The sequence below is a fragment of the Cucurbita pepo genome, chromosome 1 (genome assembly GCF_057944985.1).
Source record: "Cucurbita pepo subsp. pepo isolate OVF chromosome 1, ASM5794498v1, whole genome shotgun sequence".
Classification (NCBI taxonomy): Eukaryota; Viridiplantae; Streptophyta; class Magnoliopsida; order Cucurbitales; family Cucurbitaceae; genus Cucurbita; species Cucurbita pepo.
In genome coordinates this window covers 375,064-391,543 of record NC_141798.1, presented here as the reverse complement: position 1 = coordinate 391,543, position 16,480 = coordinate 375,064, and the positions used below count along the sequence as shown (strand labels likewise).

Genomic DNA, 16,480 nt, shown 5'->3' with positions numbered 1-16,480 from the left:
TAAATCATTTAATTAAAATGGTTCTTTTATTATTAACTAATTTAAATTTTTAATATTTTATTTATTAGCCTATTAAAATACAATAATTTTTATTCAAATTTTCAAACATCCATTACAATTTTGTCGGAACAAATTATATATATTTAAATTTTATTTAGTAAACAATAAGAACTTGATTAAATAAAAACTAATTATATAGAATATGAAATTTGCATTTAATTTAAAAATTGAAAACAAGGTATTATAATTTTGAATAAGAATCTTGGGGCATAATTTAATGGATAATACTTTTAATAATTAGAGTTTTGAGGGTCTTAGTTTAATTTCTTGAATTAAAAAAATTAAAATGAAAATAATAATTTTAGTCTTGTACTAATGTTAGTATGTGGCAAATTCGTGATTTTCGAGTGGGATAGGGGCATTTTCCTTCACCGCCATTGAGCAAATAAATATCTCGGAGGCCAATTCAATCACTTCCATTTTCAGGCTCTGACGGAAGAAAGAAAGCGGCGAAAGCCAATGGCGAGAAACGATGATGAACCGGAGGTTCAGAGCTCCGGCAAGAGGCTAAAATGCTCCAAGCACGATGACGAACAACTCGAACATGAAGAAGAAGAAGAAGAAGAGCAAGTGAGCGAGCTTCCATTAAAGCCTGGCCTGTTCTTTTACCCAATGACTCCAACTTCCTTCGTGGTCTCCGATGCTCTTGAGCCCGAATTCCCCATCATCTACGTCAATAAAGTCTTTGAGATCTACACCGGATACCGCGCCGATGAGGTCCTCGGCCAGAATTGGTATGACGAGACTCAATTGCGTGATGATTTTTTTTTTTTTTTTTTTTTTTTTGGCTGTTTTTAGCTTTCCGTTTTTGGTATTGGAGGCTGTGGTAATTTTGGTTTACGAATGGATTCAGAATGTAATTTACGGTAGGAGGAACTTTTGGATGCTTGGGACAGTTGTTTGGAATGAATTAATCCAGGAGAATTAGATTTGTGCTTCTGTTTGTTTGTAGTTAAGGCAATTTATGTGCCCTTTTGTGTTGTGATTTGATTCAATTTTCAGTAGGAATTCCTTTTTGCAAAATCAGTTTTTCATGGTGTTTCCTGTTGCGATGTGTTGTGCTTGTTGAGGGTGGCTTCTCTGTGCTGGCTGATTCCTTAAGCAAACGACTGTTGAGTCCCTTTATTTACAAGTTACTATATGAAACAGAAGCACATTTGTATGATTTGAGACTAAATTCTGATTGGCACCCTGTTAGGAAAGATAGAGGGGGAAGAAAGTGGAGCCCATTTTGATTTCCTTGTCTAATTATCTCAAATGGCGATGGCTCAGTGCGAACCTTAGGTGACTCTGATTAAGGAGATTGCTGTAATGTATCCCCTGACTCTATCCAGATCAAGGTCTGTTATTGGTTTTCTCCTCCGAGCTCTTATCTGTCTACAATTGTTGTGCTCTTTTTTTGGTGGGGCGGTGGGGGGATTTACCATTTGATTACCTTAATCCACATTAATGCCTGATTTAGTTGCATTTCAGTGTTTACCCAGCATGACCTGATCCCAGGTTTTGTAATTATTCTTGTTTGTAAAGTTTTATCAACTCATATGGAAACTTTTTGTTTCAGTCGGTTCTTACAATATAGAGATCCTCGTGCACAAAGGCGACACCCTTTGGTAGATCCGGTGGTTGTTTCTGAAATCAGAAGATGCCTTGAAGAAGGTGTTGAATTCCAAGGTGAACTTCTCAATTTCAGAAAGGACGGCACCCCTATGGTGAATAGGCTAAGGCTTGCACCCATACATGATGATGATGGCACCGTAACACACATTATAGGAATTCAAGTGTTTTCTGAGACAAAGATAGACCTTAATCGGTTGTCGTATCCTGTTTTCAAAGAAACTTGCGCCAAAAAATATGATCTATCAGGCAAAAGTGCTCATCTGATTGATCAACCACCTTTTGGTCAGCTTAAAGAAATCTGTTGGATACTGCAGCTTTCAGATGAAGTCTTGGCCCATAACATTTTATCGCGCTTGACACCAAGAGATGTTGCATCTATTGGATCAGTTTGCCGAAGGACTCGTCAATTGACAAAGAATGAGCACTTAAGGAAGATGGTATGTCAGAATGCATGGGGAAGAGAAGTGACTGGAACATTGGAACAAATGACAAAGAAACTTGGTTGGGGGCGCTTGGCCCGGGAACTTACTACTCTTGAAGCTGTATGTTGGAGAAAACTGACGGTCGGGGGAGCTGTGGAACCTTTACGTTGCAATTTTAGTGCTTGTGCCGCAGGTAATCGACTTGTATTATTTGGTGGGGAAGGAGTCAATATGCAACCCATGGACGATACCTTTGTTCTCAATCTTGATGCTGCAAATCCTGAGTGGCGCAGAGTAAGCGTGAAATCCTCCCCACCTGGACGTTGGGGCCACACTCTATCTTGTTTGAATGGTTCTTGGTTAGTTGTTTTTGGTGGATGTGGTAGTCAAGGATTGCTCAACGATGTTTTTGTACTTGATTTGGATGCTCAGCAACCAACATGGAAAGAAATCTCTGGTGGAGCTCCTCCATTGCCTAGATCCTGGCATAGCTCCTGTATGATCGAAGGTTCTAAACTGGTTGTTTCAGGTGGATGTACAGATGCCGGGGTCCTTCTCAGCGACACATACTTGTTGGATCTAACAATAGACAATCCAACCTGGAGAGAGATTCCCACATCCGGGACTCCCCCTTCTAGATTGGGACATTCTCTTTCAGTTTATGGTCGAACAAAAATTCTAATGTTTGGTGGCCTTGCCAAGAGTGGACACTTACGCTTACGATCAGGCGAGGCGTACACCATAGATCTAGAAGAGGAAGAACCGCGGTGGAGGCAACTTGAATGCAGTGCATTGACTGGCATTGGTGGTCAGAGTGCCGTGGTTCCTCCACCAAGACTCGATCACGTAGCAGTCAGCATGCCCTGTGGAAGGATTATCATTTTCGGAGGGTCCATTGCGGGGTTACATTCGCCTTCTCAACTATTCCTTTTGGATCCAGCTGAGGAGAAACCGTCATGGAGGATTCTCAACGTTCCTGGACAGCCACCTAAATTTTCTTGGGGCCACAGTACTTGCGTGGTTGGAGGGACAAGAGTCTTGGTATTGGGCGGCCACACTGGGGAAGAATGGATCCTCAATGAATTGCACGAACTCCGCTTAGCTAGCAAGCAAGACTCAGATCTTTGATACTATTTTTATCAAGCAGCAAACAACACTCCAAAGGAAAAGTTGCTCGAATGGTTCGAGATTCCTCATATTATAGCTACTGTAAGAACAGAAATTTCCCAGTACTTAGCTACATTATGATTTTGTTTTGTTTTTCTTCACTTTGGTTTGTGTTTAAATTTTGGTCTTCTGTATATATGTATTTATATATGATATAGGTCGTGTTTTTGTTACCTTTCTTTGTGGTTCTGTCTTTTACTTCTAAATGGCCATATGTTCACTTTGTATTGGGAAGCACCTTTTGTGTACATGTTTTCTCTTGATTTGCAGAAGCATATACATACGCATTTTTTAAGTTCTGACAAACAGGACCTCCATTTTTGTTTTGATTTGTATTAGTGAAATGTTTTTCCATCTCCAATATGCTGCGACCATAAGGATTGTTCAATCACAAAATGTTGCTTAGATGCCTAACTCGTTTGTTATAAACGTAGATTTGCATTTTGCACTTTATATTGCTTTGAAAAACAATCAAATTTTCATGTTAATGTGCTTGGATTAGACATGTAGAATCAAACCTTATTGAACTTTTTGGCCCTTGTTCTTGAGGGTGGATTTTAGTCCACTGTTGTATTAAGCGTATTCTGTTACTACTACAAAGGAACAATCAATTGTGTGTATTAAATGTATATATCCTGAAAAACAAAGATCAACCTTCAATGGATAATTCTATTTCGATTGAGAGATTCTTCATAAGCAACAATTCCTATGTGTGTGTGGTGTTTATTTGGGTTTACTACAAATCTTCAATGGATTCAATAAAGATTTAGAAAGCTCTGGCTTGCAAGAATAGGTATTTTTCTTCAGTAGCAGCTGACGACTTGAAATTCTCCAACACTACAGCAACCATCAGGTGCCATCTCAAGCAATGTCATGTCTATTCCCAGATCTCATGTTGCAGCTACTCAGCAAGAGGAGAAGAAGCACCAAATCTGCCAAACAGAGAGCATGAGATCATAGAGATGCAAATTGGTTGCGTAGAAGTCTAGAGTTCAATTTTGTTTACATGTGATCGATAGTAGATATCGAAACAGCACCTTATGTCGATGACCCACATGTGAACAGCATGATTTAAAACCTTTGGGAGCATTTGAAACCTGCAATAAGCAACGCAATATATGGAGGAATATATGACTTGGAATCTCTCTAATTTCGATACCGTCTGATGCCAATCACATGCCTCTTGGCTTCTCGTAAGGAAGGTTCCGGTATAAATTGAAGGATTAGACCCGGCATCGAATCTCGTGTATTAATGTTCAATAACAATTCCTCTCGTTCTCATTTCATCGTGTAGACCTGAAATCGCAACTACATTACCCTGATTATGATACCCTCTTATAAGGATGTCATAAGCAACAGAATCTGGAGTGATTCCTGCATTTAACATGTCATCAAAAACCTGTTTGGCTTCTATCATTAGTCCCTTCTCCGCCAAACCACCAATCAGGGAACTGTAGGTTAATAAATCAGGTTCAATGTTCTCTTGAACCATCCTTTTCTTGACCGTGAAAGCCTTGAGCAAATTTCCTTGCTTGCAAAGCTCTGCAATCCAAGAAGTATACACATATTTATCAGGAACAAACCCTGCCTCACACATTTCCTTAATGGTTCTCTCAGCTTCATCTAAATTACCCTCCTTACACAGTGCATCTATAAGCACTGTATATAGAATTTCATTGGCCTTTTCTTTGACCACGTACCGTCTAGCCTCCTGCAAGTATCCGTTCTTGCATAGACCATCTATTAGAGTGGATAGAGTCACGGTATCAGGCTCAAAACCCCTAGCGAGTAATATTCTGTACGCATTCAAAGCTTCTTTTAAGTTTCCAGCTTTGAAATGCACATCCATAATAGCTGTTAGTATTATCCTATCAGGAAGTAATCCATTCTTCACCACATTTTCTGCAGCTTCCATTGCCTTATGCAACCTACCAACTCTACGGAAGCCCGAGATAACTACCGTATATGCTGTTAGATCGAGTCCTATTTCTCGATCGAACATCCTGTTTATATACTTCAACGCATTGTCTACATTTCCCTTCTTAAAATGTCCGTCTATTATCGAAGTATGAACCGTACAATTAGGCAGAATACCAACACTCAACATCTCTTCAAACAAAAAGTCAGCTCTTTCCAACATCCCCTGCTTGCAACAACCATCAATCAACGTTGAATATGTGAACTCGTTCGGCTGAACCGAACATTGTTGCATTCTCTCTAAGTATCCAAATGCAACATCCAAACTCCCAGCCTTGCAATACCCATCAATCAAGGAGCTAAAAGCAACCAAATTAGGCACAACCCCCACCTTCATCATATCAAAAAACATTTTGTTACCCACTTCCATATCCCCCATCTTACAGAACATATCAACAAGTGTACCATAAGTAACAACATTAGGCAAACAGGATTTCCACATCAAACCCAGATACATAAACGCCTCATTCTTCATATAAGCCTTAGCAAACCCATTAAACAGTATATTAAACATAACCAAATCAGGATTCAACACACCCCCACGAACTCTATTAACAAGAAAACAAGCCTCTCTAATCTTATAACTCGCACAATACCCATGTAACAGAGAATTGTAAGACACAATATCAGGCGAGCACCCGAATCTGGGCATTGAATTCAAAATCCGTTCGGCATATTTTATGTTCCCTAATTTACAGAAAAAGGAGATGATGGAATTGAAAGACGATGCATGAGGAGTATACCCTTTGGAGAGAAAGTGGAAAAGCACTTTGGCGGAGAGCTCGCCGCAGCCGGAGTTGATGAGAGAGTGGACAAGCTTGTTGCAGGTGAAAGGGGAGGGAAAGCCGGAGATTCGCCGCAGGTGAGCCAAGAATTGGAGGGCTTCTTTGACCATGCGAAGATGGGTTTGAATGGTAGCGATTTGAGGAAAGACATTCGAGGCTTGAGAGAGCTAGGAGACCGAGATTGAGGAAGTTTTGGGTTTAAGGCCGGGTTCTTAAACCCTAGCGGCCATTCACAAAAGCTTTGGAATTTCCTTTTGAATTTTTTTTCCAATAAAAATTACTTTTGAATTGTTCAGTGTTTTTAAAATATTTAAAAATATCATTTTTTTTTTAATTAATTGGTAATAACATTATATGTTTGGGTTAGCACTTACGTGGTTGTAAGTGGGTCTACAAAGCCAAGTATAACGCTATCGAGTCTATTGAGTGATGCAAGGCTCGTGCCCTTGTAAACGGTTACAATCAATAAAAAAAGTTCAAATTTTTTTAAACTGTCTATCTCGTGACCAAGATTGTAATTACGCGTGTGCTTCTCATTAAGGGGGAGCATTTGGTATGTATGCTCCATACGTCTAGGCATCTCGACAACAACTTGCAAATTCTCGAACTTCGGGTTATATTCAATCCAAGGCAAACTATTCATTGTTCGTTCTTATATCTTACTAGCGACCCTTGCACACACACGACGAGATATGTATTTCAATATTTATATAAGTTCAAAATTTAATTTCGCATCTAAATTTGAAAAAATGAAATTGTTATCCTACGAGATATTATATACAAAAAAAGAATATATAAAACTCGAATCATTATTATATTATAACAAAATATACACATGCATGTGTTGAGACTGACGTATGACCACGTTTATAAAGAGACGGCCCATTAATTTATACATAAAACAAAAAGAAGTCCCACACGCAAAATTAAAACCCTAAACCTAAAATATAAGCATGAAAGATATTTATTGAACAAATAGCACATAGATTGGCGCTATACCCTTTCCGTTATAATGTCAGCATCGCTTATATAGCATTTTGATTCTTTTGCATTATATCTTCAACCAATACATAAATGTTTTTTATCTTTACTGTAACAGTCAAAGTCTACCACTAGTAGATACTATCCACTTCAACTCGTTTCGTATCGATTATGTAACATCAGCTCGCACACCATTTAGAAAGGGTAATGGGTTGAGATTAATTTTGGGCCCATTACCCATAATTCTATCAATCATTATTTTTATTTATCCTTTACCACAATATTTATAAGGTAATATTTTATATTATTGTAATATAAATGAGTTAAACAATTAAAATTTAACAAAAAAAAAAAAAAATTTATGTGTGATGTTCCATATTGACTGGGTAGGTAGGGAGGACAACAAACTACCATTTATTAAAAATCTTGAGGAGAAGTCTGGAGGGAAAGTAAAAAAAAGACTGCTAGCGTGGATTTGAGCTATTACATTATTGATGTTTTCTGTATTTTTATAGCCCTTCCCACACGGGACGAGGAACAAATAAGACAAATACATAAATGAAATATATTTTAAAAAAAGAGGGATTATTGCAGAAACGTCTTTTTCAATATAAATACATTTTAAAGAAAAGTGGAGGGGCAAACATTTTGTTACATAATGTTTAAAATCTAAGGGACAATATTAGTTGGCAATCTATAAGTATATAGTTTTTATTTGCTTTATTAATTACTAATTTTAAATAATTTAAAAATAAAAAAAAACCTAATTTATCTTTTTAAATTTAGATAATGATAATTAACAATAAATTAAAGAGTATATTTTTGATATTATTGTTGTGGATAATGAATTATTAATTAATTAGAGGGAACAAAATTAGCTCTTTCTCTTTTTCAGTCACTCACTCGCTCTCTTTCTATCTGTCTCTGTCTGTGTGTCTCTCTCTAAACAGAGTTTCCCCACACACTGACACGGCCTCTCGAATTTGTAGAGAGAGAGGGAGGGAGAGGGAGAGAGAGAGGGAGAGAGAAACGCGCGGGCAGAGGAAGCAGAGCTCCCATTTCCCATCTTTTTCTCTCTAGACTCATTTATTCCATTCGTAGAGAGAGGATTTTAGCCTTATTTAACGAACCCAATTCCTGATTTCTACTCTCCTCCTTTCTTTTTCTTTTTCTTTTTCTTTTTTCTCTCTCTTTCTTCAGATTTCGTCTGTATTTGTATCCATACCTGAGTTTAAGGGTATAATATTGTTCTGTTTCTCTTTGTTTTTTTGTTCTTAATTATGTGGTGAATGTAATGTACCATTTTTGAGATTGGAGCGGAAGCGTTTTTGGATCCTGGGTTGGACTTGCACTGAATGTGAAGGGGGGGAGAAGGGAGAGATTTGGGTAGATCAGGTTATGGCGGAGATATCTGGTGATGGAGATGGGTTTTTGTCGGAGGTTAGTAACGGACGGGCGGTGGATTCTCAGGCTACGTCGACGCCGATTTCGGCACCGAATCCGACGCCGTTGACGGTTTCGGGATCTTTCAGGGAGGGGAAAAGCTCGTCGCGGCGGCGGACGTCGGTTAGGCCGAGTATGGACGCTGACGACTTCTTGAACTTGTTTCATGGCTCGGATCCGGTGAAGGTGGAGCTCAATCGACTTGAGAATGAAGTGCGAGGTGCGAAATGTGGTTCGATCTGGTGTTTCTTTAGAGGGATTTTAAGGGGATTTTGCTCGTTTTGTCAAGTGTTCGTGTTTGATTCGATATATATATTTTTTTTGAGTGGGGTTTCTGTTTTCTGTTTTTTGTTTGCAGATAAGGATAGAGAGCTCGGGGAAGCTCAGGCGAAGATCAAGGCTTTGAAGTTGTCTGAGCGGCTTAGAGAGAAGGCAGTTGAAGAGGTTAATATTTTGATCACTTGAATGTTTGTGGGACATAAAATGCTGTTAATTTTGAGGATTCTTCTCGAATAGTTTAAGGGACTCACGAAATTACTTGAAATTCAACACCTCTTCATAATTGGAGACCACCACAAAACTAACTGCGGTGTTTGTAAAGTGTAGGATGGAGTATTTTTCTACTAGTAGTTTGGGTTTGCTTTTTGTATAGTTGAGATCTAGGCTTCCCAATAAGAATCCCTTAATTGTTCTTATTTCTATTTTGTGGGCATTCTCTTGATAATTATTGGTGGGTTGTTCCCATTTTTGGTATGCCAGTTTCTCTTTGGCAATGTGGATCGGTAAGTTCCATCCCTAAGTGGGGAAGAAGTATATCCGTATACCAATTTCTAGAACCAAGCATTCTGGAAATTACTTTTGATTTTCCAAGCTTTCCCTTTATTTGTACAATGCTTCTTATGGGTTCCATTCATTCTTCCTCATAGGCCTCTTGATTCTCTAAAATATTTTAAAGTTGGCTACACATTGTAAGTTAGCTTTAGGGGTCTCCTTTGATTTTAGAACTTTTAGTGCTCAGGTTTATCCTTCTTCATAAGGATCTTCTGTCAATGAAGTACCCAGCCCCCTTCCCCTCAAATGCTCTCTCCTCTTTCGTCCTCCATTTTTAGTTCTATCCTCCTTCTCCAGCTGGACTTAACCTTCCTGGTTGTTTCATTTGAGTATCCGCTGCCTGTTTAATTATCATGGAATTAGAGAGTTGCTGTATTCGTAAATTTTCTTGCTGCATTTGGTTTGCAGATGACAAATTCTTTATATTTTATGAGAGTACTTCCTCCATCTGAATTTCATCTTCGTTGGTTTGAATGTTCTTTGGTTGAGCTTCTTCATCTTCCAGTGTGTTTGCCGTTTTTAAACAAGATAGAGATGAGAATGGGACATCTCACTTGGCCAAGTCCAGTTATCTCCATAACATATTCATGGATTGTGACATTTGGCCTCCTACATATCTTTTCTTATCAAGACAAGAAAGGCTGGCCTTCTGGGAAATGTTGAGGACTTTCGTTGAAATATGAGGAAAAGTTGATAGATGTTTCATTTTTCCTCAAACTCCCTTGGTTTGTGCTTCCTCCAAACCAGATCCTATCTATGTAAAGTAGTCTTCATTAAGTTAGGCGGAGGTGGTTCGGTTAAAGAAGGGTGTGCTTCAATCCAATCATCAATCTTCAGTCTTTCAATTCTGGGTTCCGGGTGAAATGAAAATAATGTCTTGTCAATAATTTTAGTAAGTTATTGGTAGTTTCAAGATTATTTTCTCACAGTTCATGGAAGGAAATGCATAGTGTTTTAGAGTCTCATTTTCATAATAATTTCTCCATCAACTCTTTCATGGATGATATGACCTGGTTTTCTTCGAAATCTTTGATGGAAAATGCAAAATTATTGGTGATTTGTATTTAAGGATCAAATTTTGGTCAAGGGAAAAGCATTCTTATCCTGAATTCATTATCGGCTATAGTGGTTGGATTTCTTTGAAGAATCTTCCATTAACATACTGGGAACGCAACACATTTGAAGCCATCAGTAAACGTTTCGGGGTCTGATTCTTCCCAGACTTTAATTTAATTGATTGTTCTGAAATTTGAATTGAAGTAAAGAGTTGGCGAAAATCCAGTGGAAAGGTTATTGAGGTCTGGGGTATTCATCTTCTCACTAATTAACTGACAGGTTTTTGGTTTCAAAAGAATGAGACAATTTATTTGATAATTCCAAGAGTTTGGGGCAGTAATTGAGAAATCTCTCCTTCTAAGATCGTTCTTATTAAAATTTGGTAAAAATGAAGTCAGGGTTAGTAGTTTGACCATTTTTTCTTGGAGGATGAGCACTTTGGTCTGTTGTCCTTGTTGCCACCTTGATCTCTATGCGTATTGCAGTTGTTTCGAATGTTTTTCTTGATGACATTGTTGGAGGTCGGTTCCTGATTTTCTTTGAAAAGAGTATAGTAGCTTTCGGTGTTACGTGACTGGCAGAGATCTTTTTCGCAGCTTCAGTTTTTGTTCGCAAGCTCTCCAAGTCTTTCAGGCGAAGATATTGAGAAGTTTTTGTTTTTTCATTACTTTTTTTCATGGTTAAATCTCTATATGGGTATGCGTGTCTTTGTTGCTTTAATTCTTTGTTGTTTGGTTAAATCTCTTTCGCTGTTACGAGTTATTTTGTATTCATTTTCATTATTTCAATGAGAAGTTGTTTCGTGTTTAAAAAAAAAAAAAAAAAATTATTTTGTAACTTTTGAAGTTCACTAAAGAATTGGCTTTTCTGCTTGGCTTTATTCAGAAAGGCTTTACTGGTTTTCCTTGAGCAACATTAATGATATCCGAGTCACTTACTTTTGACCAATGTATGTATGTTCTGGAAATTTTATTGTATGAAAATTGTTGATTGGGTTTTTTAATTGGCATATAGCTGACGGAAGAACTATCAAAGGCCGAGGAGAAATTAAAGTTGACAGAATCTCTTCTTGAAAGCAAGGTATTCACTGATCCCTTTTTTAACCTTATTTACTCCATTTTTTTTTTTTTTTTTTTTTGAAGATTATAATAATTTATCATGTAACTTCTTTCAGAATCTTGAAATAAAGAAAATCAATGATGAGAAGAAGGCTTCAATGGCAGCTCAATTTGCCGCTGAAGCCACTCTTAGGAGGGTACATGCTGCTCAAAAGGATGATGACATGCCTCCAATCGAAGCCATTCTTGCACCTTTGGAGGCTGAGCTCAAGCTTGCACGACAGGAGGTACTGTTCATTAAATATGGCACGATAAGCATATATACCGAGTGAAAAAGAAAATTACTATGGGCTTATATTTGTTGTCTTGGTTGATTTCAAGATCACAAAGCTTCAAGATGACAACAAAGCATTGGATCGTCTAACCAAATCAAAGGAAGCAGCTTTGGTTGATGCTGAGAGGACTGTTCAAAGTGCCCTTGCCAAGGCCTCTATGGTGGACGATTTACAGAACAAAAATCAAGAGTTAATGAAACAGATAGAGATTTGTCAGGTAATGTTTCTCGGCATGATGCTTAACATTTAAACGTTTCAGCTGTTTCATTCGTTGTTTTATGGGTTGCTTTAGGAAGAAAACAAAATCTTGGACAAGATGCACCGACAGAAAGTTGCAGAGGTTGAAAAATTAACACAAACTGTGAGGGAGCTGGAGGAGGCTGTCCTTGCTGGTGGTGCGGCAGCAAATGCTGTGAGAGATTATCAGCGCAAAGTTCAGGAGATGAATGTAATGTGCCAAGATATTTGAATCAGAATTGTCTTTTATTTTACATGTACTACTTATTTTGGATCTTGGAGCTCATTACCGAAATAGCTGAGGTTTATTTCTGTTTTCTTCAGGAGGAAAGGAAAACTCTAGACAGAGAGTTGGCTCGTGCAAAGGTATCAGCCAACAGAGTGGCTGTAGTAGTAGCAAATGAATGGAAAGATTCAAATGACAAGGTTATGCCAGTAAAACAATGGCTGGAAGAACGAAGATTTTTGCAGGTAAATTGAGTTTGTTGACTCTTTTCAACCCAATATTTTGCTCTGGGCTTATCTTCTTGTTGTTGTGCTATTGCTTCTATTTCTAGGGAGAAATGCAGCAACTTCGTGATAAACTTACTATATCTGAGCGAGCTGCAAGGTCTGAAGCACAATTGAAGGTAACCCAATTTTATCTCAATCACTGTAATTCACTATACATGGTTCACCGTTACCAGAAACTAAAAGCCTCACTGCTACTGTTTGCAGGAGAAGTATCAACTGCGACTTAGAGTGCTTGAAGAGAGTTTGAGAGGGTCATCTGGTAGTAGTAATCGAAGTGCTCCTCCAGAGGGGAGAAGTGTAAGCAATGGCCCCTCTCGTCGACAGTCTCTCGGGGGAATTGACAATGTTTCGAAATTAACTTCCAATGGTCTTTTACCCAAAAGGACACCAGGTTCTCAGTTTAGATCTTTGTCCTCAAGCAGTAGCACAGTGTTGAAACATGCTAAGGGCACGTCAAAATCATTTGATGGAGGCACAAGGTCATTGGACCGAGGGAAGGTGTCATTGAATGGACTTCTACCCAGTTATTCATTCAATCGGTCCTGTGATGCAAGTAAGGACAGTGAAGTAAATAATGATTGGAAAAGTAATCCTGATGAAAAGGGAAATGAGTCTCCAACACCTGGGACTGAAGACAGTGTTCCAGGCATGTTGTATGATTTACTCCAAAAGGAGGTTATAGCATTGAGAAAAGCTGGTCATGAGAAAGATCAGAGCCTTAAAGACAAGGATGATGCCATTGAGGTTGATTGTTTCTAAACAAGTTCTTTGAAGTCTTATGTGATTTATTCTTCATCTATGAGTTAAATAGATGTTAACTTCTATTCTGGCATTGGTGCTCGATGTTTTTCAGATGTTAGCAAAGAAGGTAGAGACACTGACGAAAGCAATGGAGGTTGAGGCAAAGAAGATGAGAAGGGAAGTAGCTGTCATGGAGAAGGAGGTAGCAGCCATGCGCGTAGAGAAAGAGCAGGAGAACAGGGCAAAGCGATTTGGTGGTAGCACCAAGGGCCCCGTTACTGCAGCACAATTACTTCCCGGAAGGTATTAATTCAGATTCCTGTCATGTACAAAACTAATAAATGAATCAACGCTGTTATTCTCAAAACGCTACTGCTGTGTACTCAATGACTGTATTATGATTGCATATCTGTGATGTGATTCTTTTTTTCTTTTGTGGAAGATGCTAATTTAAGTAATTTAGATTGCTTATTATGATATGCTCCTTAATTTATGTAATATCATTATGTTTCTGCCACTTAATCGGTGTCTTCAAGTAATATGATGTATGTTTTGGGATTAAATGTTGGGAACATTCCCAATATCCGGAAGGCAATTCTTGAGATGTTGAGACTGAACTGCTGAAGGAAATGGAAAGTTGTTTCAAATTCCACCTGTGATGTCTTTTCTTTAAGCTATCCTTTTTCTTTCATGTCCTGGGAGATGTGCATATGGACACATGCACATTATGATGCTCTTATTCAAGGTTGGAGATCATGAACTGTAGACTGTTCGTTAAACCATTTATATTGTTCTGATGATACCCAGACCATTGTATGAACTGTAAGTGACCCCAAGAGGACGATAATCCTAGCCATGCTGTTTGGAGTTTGAAATTTTCATTAGCCAAAAGTATAAACATTAATATTAGTAATCGAAGAACCCAAAATGAAATTACAGAATGATCTCGTTCCCCGATCTCTGGCACCTTCTGTCATGAGTTACTGATGAAATTCTCCCATCTCACCTCTAGATCTCTGGTAAGTTCGTAATCACTATGTTTGTCCTGAAGATCTTGTCCACTCTTAACACTACAGGTGGGGCCTTGGCCATTTAATTTAGGAAATCATTTGGCAACCTGAGCCCCAGCCAGCAGAGATAAAGAAAATTCAGAACCTTTGACCTAAAATGGGTAAAAGGTCTAGGCATTCAACTCAACTCTGCTAGTTTACTAGGAGAATCTCTTTTTTTTTTCTTTGAGTTCACACACAGTAGTGATGAATTTCTCCTGAGCTTACAAGCCAGGTAATGAATTGAATTTGTCTTTGGACCATGATCATGCATTTATAGGTATGCCCCTCAACCGAAGGTAGAAAGCTTGTTCCCCCCATTTTCCTATCAGATAGCCCTCAACAAGTGATCTAAAAGAATTTGCAAGGACCATGATCAAGCATCAACAATGGAGAATGATAGGGAAGTTCCTCAATAGATGTAGAGAGCTTGTTCCCAATTTTTCTATGAGATTGTCCCTCTAGTATAGTATATATAGACCCAACACAAGGAGAAGTTAGAACACACTACAGCGAATCGAGTGGCTAACCAAGTAGCTCCACTACTACTTGAGCAACAAATTTTAAACATGATTATTATCATTTGTTGATCTGTGATAATCGTGCCCCAAATTTTTGAATCTTGTTATATTGACTGTTTTCTTATAATACAGTAGAGTTGTACCCCATTCTGGAGATGTCTTAAAAGGTTGACTAACATCTTTCATATTTTCCAGAAGCATTGGACGAGGTGGGTTGAATCGCAGCACTCAATGACACGAAACCAAATCTGCATTTGTTCGACCACGAGTTTCCACATGGCTTATGATCCTTGATCTTTTTTCTTCCTTACTCTATATTCTATTTTCTTCCTCATGATTGATGATAGTAGTGTAACCCGCACGCCGATGACTCCCTGTGTATGTTAGAATTGTTGCCTTACAGAAAAAAAAGGAAAGATTTGGAAAGACGACGCTTCGTTCACGAGGAGGTAATTGGTAACGCATCTGACTTAGGATTGTCATCCCTCTGTTTAAAGATGAGAAAAGAAGGGGAGAAAGAAAAGGTTAAAAGGGAAGAATAGTTGACTTGTTGTCTAACCCACCTTCTGTGAAGTTTGTTTGTGAGTGATCCAGTGATTGTGTGATTTGTATAGGTAGCCTCCCTACTTATTGGAATTTTTTACTTTGTTTCTTCTATTGTCATATTCAGTTGATATATGATTATGTAATCTGCAATGTGTGTTGTTGGTTAATATATTCTTGTTGTCACACCATACTATTGTCTTTTATCCTCTTTTTCTTCATTTACTGCTTCTTCTGCATAGTTTGTCAATCTATGACAAAATTATTGTTCCCTTTTCCTCTTTGATTTACACTCAATAGGGCAGTTTTTTTTTTTTTTTTTTGGGAGTACTATAACAGTTTAAACTCACCGCTAGGGGATATTGCCCGTTTTGGCCCATTACGTATCTTTGACAGTCTCACAGTTATGTGTCTACTAGGGAGAGCTTTCCACACCCTTACAAACTTAGAAGGGATGCTTCGTTCTCCTCTCTAATGAATGTGAGATTTCACAATCCATTTCTCTTAGATCCAGCGTCCTTTGTAACAGACAAAGCCTTTAGCTAATATTGTTCGTTACGTATCATTCATCTTACAATTTGAGGCTTTAAAACACGTTCAGTGGGGAGGGGCTTAACACTCTTATAACGAAAAAAATGCTTCGTTTCATTGTTTCCTCGTTTCTCTCTTTAATGAGGTGTGATCTTACCAGCACCCTAAATGTTTTATTATTTTTTAAAGTTTAGAGATGGGTTAAACCACGAAGCAACAATTACAAAGAGATGGGTTAAACCAAGTAATTTAGTTCAACCTTATCTTTTACTCACGGGTCAAAGTTTCTCAATGCAACGTTAGGTCTCATTATGTTATCTCAGTTTCCAATCAACGTGACACACATGTCTTGATGCTATCCCAAGTCCTGCGATGTTATCGATCATCATAGTTCGCTCAGTCATGGTTATTGAGAACGGACCTATGTATTGTTCGTATCATTGGGGCATTCCGAACATCTATTGATTTGAGTTATATCGAGGCATAGGACCCTCCCATGTCCATGCTAGTTCATTTATGGAAATCCTTCCCGGGTGCATTAGGACCCTCCCATGTCCATGCTAGTTCATTTATGGAATTCCTTCCCGGGTGCATGATCCAACCTTAGGCACAT

General features: G+C 38.3%; 3 protein-coding genes across 6 annotated transcripts; 2 read left to right on the top strand and 1 right to left on the bottom strand.

Moving 5' to 3' along the window:
• Positions 1-472: 472 nt before the first annotated feature.
• Positions 473-3,503, top strand: LOC111798398 (adagio protein 3). 3 transcript variants are annotated; one of them, XM_023681523.2, is made up of 3 exons: positions 653-794; positions 1,264-1,400; positions 1,622-3,503. In XM_023681523.2, exons 2-3 carry the CDS (start codon positions 1,372-1,374, stop codon positions 3,225-3,227), a joined length of 1,635 nt encoding a protein of 544 aa, XP_023537291.1. In that variant the 5' UTR covers positions 653-794; positions 1,264-1,371; the 3' UTR covers positions 3,228-3,503. The 3 variants fall into 3 exon arrangements, with proteins under 3 accessions (XP_023537282.1, XP_023537291.1, XP_086979927.1); XM_087123801.1 differs by having other exon boundaries at positions 654-794; positions 1,259-1,400; XM_023681514.2 differs by lacking the exon at positions 1,264-1,400 and having other exon boundaries at positions 473-794.
• Positions 3,504-3,917: 414 nt separating this feature from the next.
• On the bottom strand, positions 3,918-6,291 carry LOC111798386 (Tetratricopeptide repeat (TPR)-like superfamily protein). 2 transcript variants are annotated; one of them, XM_023681492.2, is made up of 2 exons: positions 4,273-6,291; positions 3,918-4,198 (listed from the first exon to the last, which is right to left on the bottom strand). In XM_023681492.2, exon 1 carries the CDS (start codon positions 6,136-6,138, stop codon positions 4,516-4,518), a length of 1,623 nt encoding a protein of 540 aa, XP_023537260.1. In that variant the 5' UTR covers positions 6,139-6,291; the 3' UTR covers positions 3,918-4,198; positions 4,273-4,515. The 2 variants fall into 2 exon arrangements, with proteins under 2 accessions (XP_023537260.1, XP_023537269.1); XM_023681501.2 differs by having other exon boundaries at positions 4,304-6,291.
• A 1,672-nt stretch (positions 6,292-7,963) lies between these two features.
• LOC111798379 (microtubule-associated protein 70-1) lies at positions 7,964-15,527 on the top strand. Its single transcript, XM_023681481.2, has 11 exons — positions 7,964-8,672; positions 8,811-8,896; positions 11,354-11,419; positions 11,514-11,684; positions 11,779-11,949; positions 12,025-12,180; positions 12,294-12,440; positions 12,527-12,598; positions 12,687-13,226; positions 13,336-13,526; positions 14,989-15,527. Exons 1-11 carry the CDS (start codon positions 8,408-8,410, stop codon positions 15,026-15,028), a joined length of 1,905 nt encoding a protein of 634 aa, XP_023537249.1. The 5' UTR covers positions 7,964-8,407; the 3' UTR covers positions 15,029-15,527.
• The last annotated feature ends 953 nt before the right edge of the window (positions 15,528-16,480 follow it).

Bases quoted from the DNA above. Each gene is read 5' to 3' on its own strand.
- LOC111798398 (XM_023681514.2), top strand. From the start codon at position 520: ATGGCGAGAAACGATGATGAACCGGAGGTTCAGAGCTCCGGCAAGAGG. The intron at 795-1,621 runs GTATGACGAGAC...TTTTTGTTTCAG, and splicing joins GAGGTCCTCGGCCAGAATTG to TCGGTTCTTACAATATAGAG.
- LOC111798386 (XM_023681492.2), bottom strand. From the start codon at position 6,138: ATGGTCAAAGAAGCCCTCCAATTCTTGGCTCACCTGCGGCGAATCTCC.
- LOC111798379 (XM_023681481.2), top strand. From the start codon at position 8,408: ATGGCGGAGATATCTGGTGATGGAGATGGGTTTTTGTCGGAGGTTAGT. The intron at 11,685-11,778 runs GTACTGTTCATT...GTTGATTTCAAG, and splicing joins TCAAGCTTGCACGACAGGAG to ATCACAAAGCTTCAAGATGA. The intron at 13,227-13,335 runs GTTGATTGTTTC...GATGTTTTTCAG, and splicing joins ACAAGGATGATGCCATTGAG to ATGTTAGCAAAGAAGGTAGA.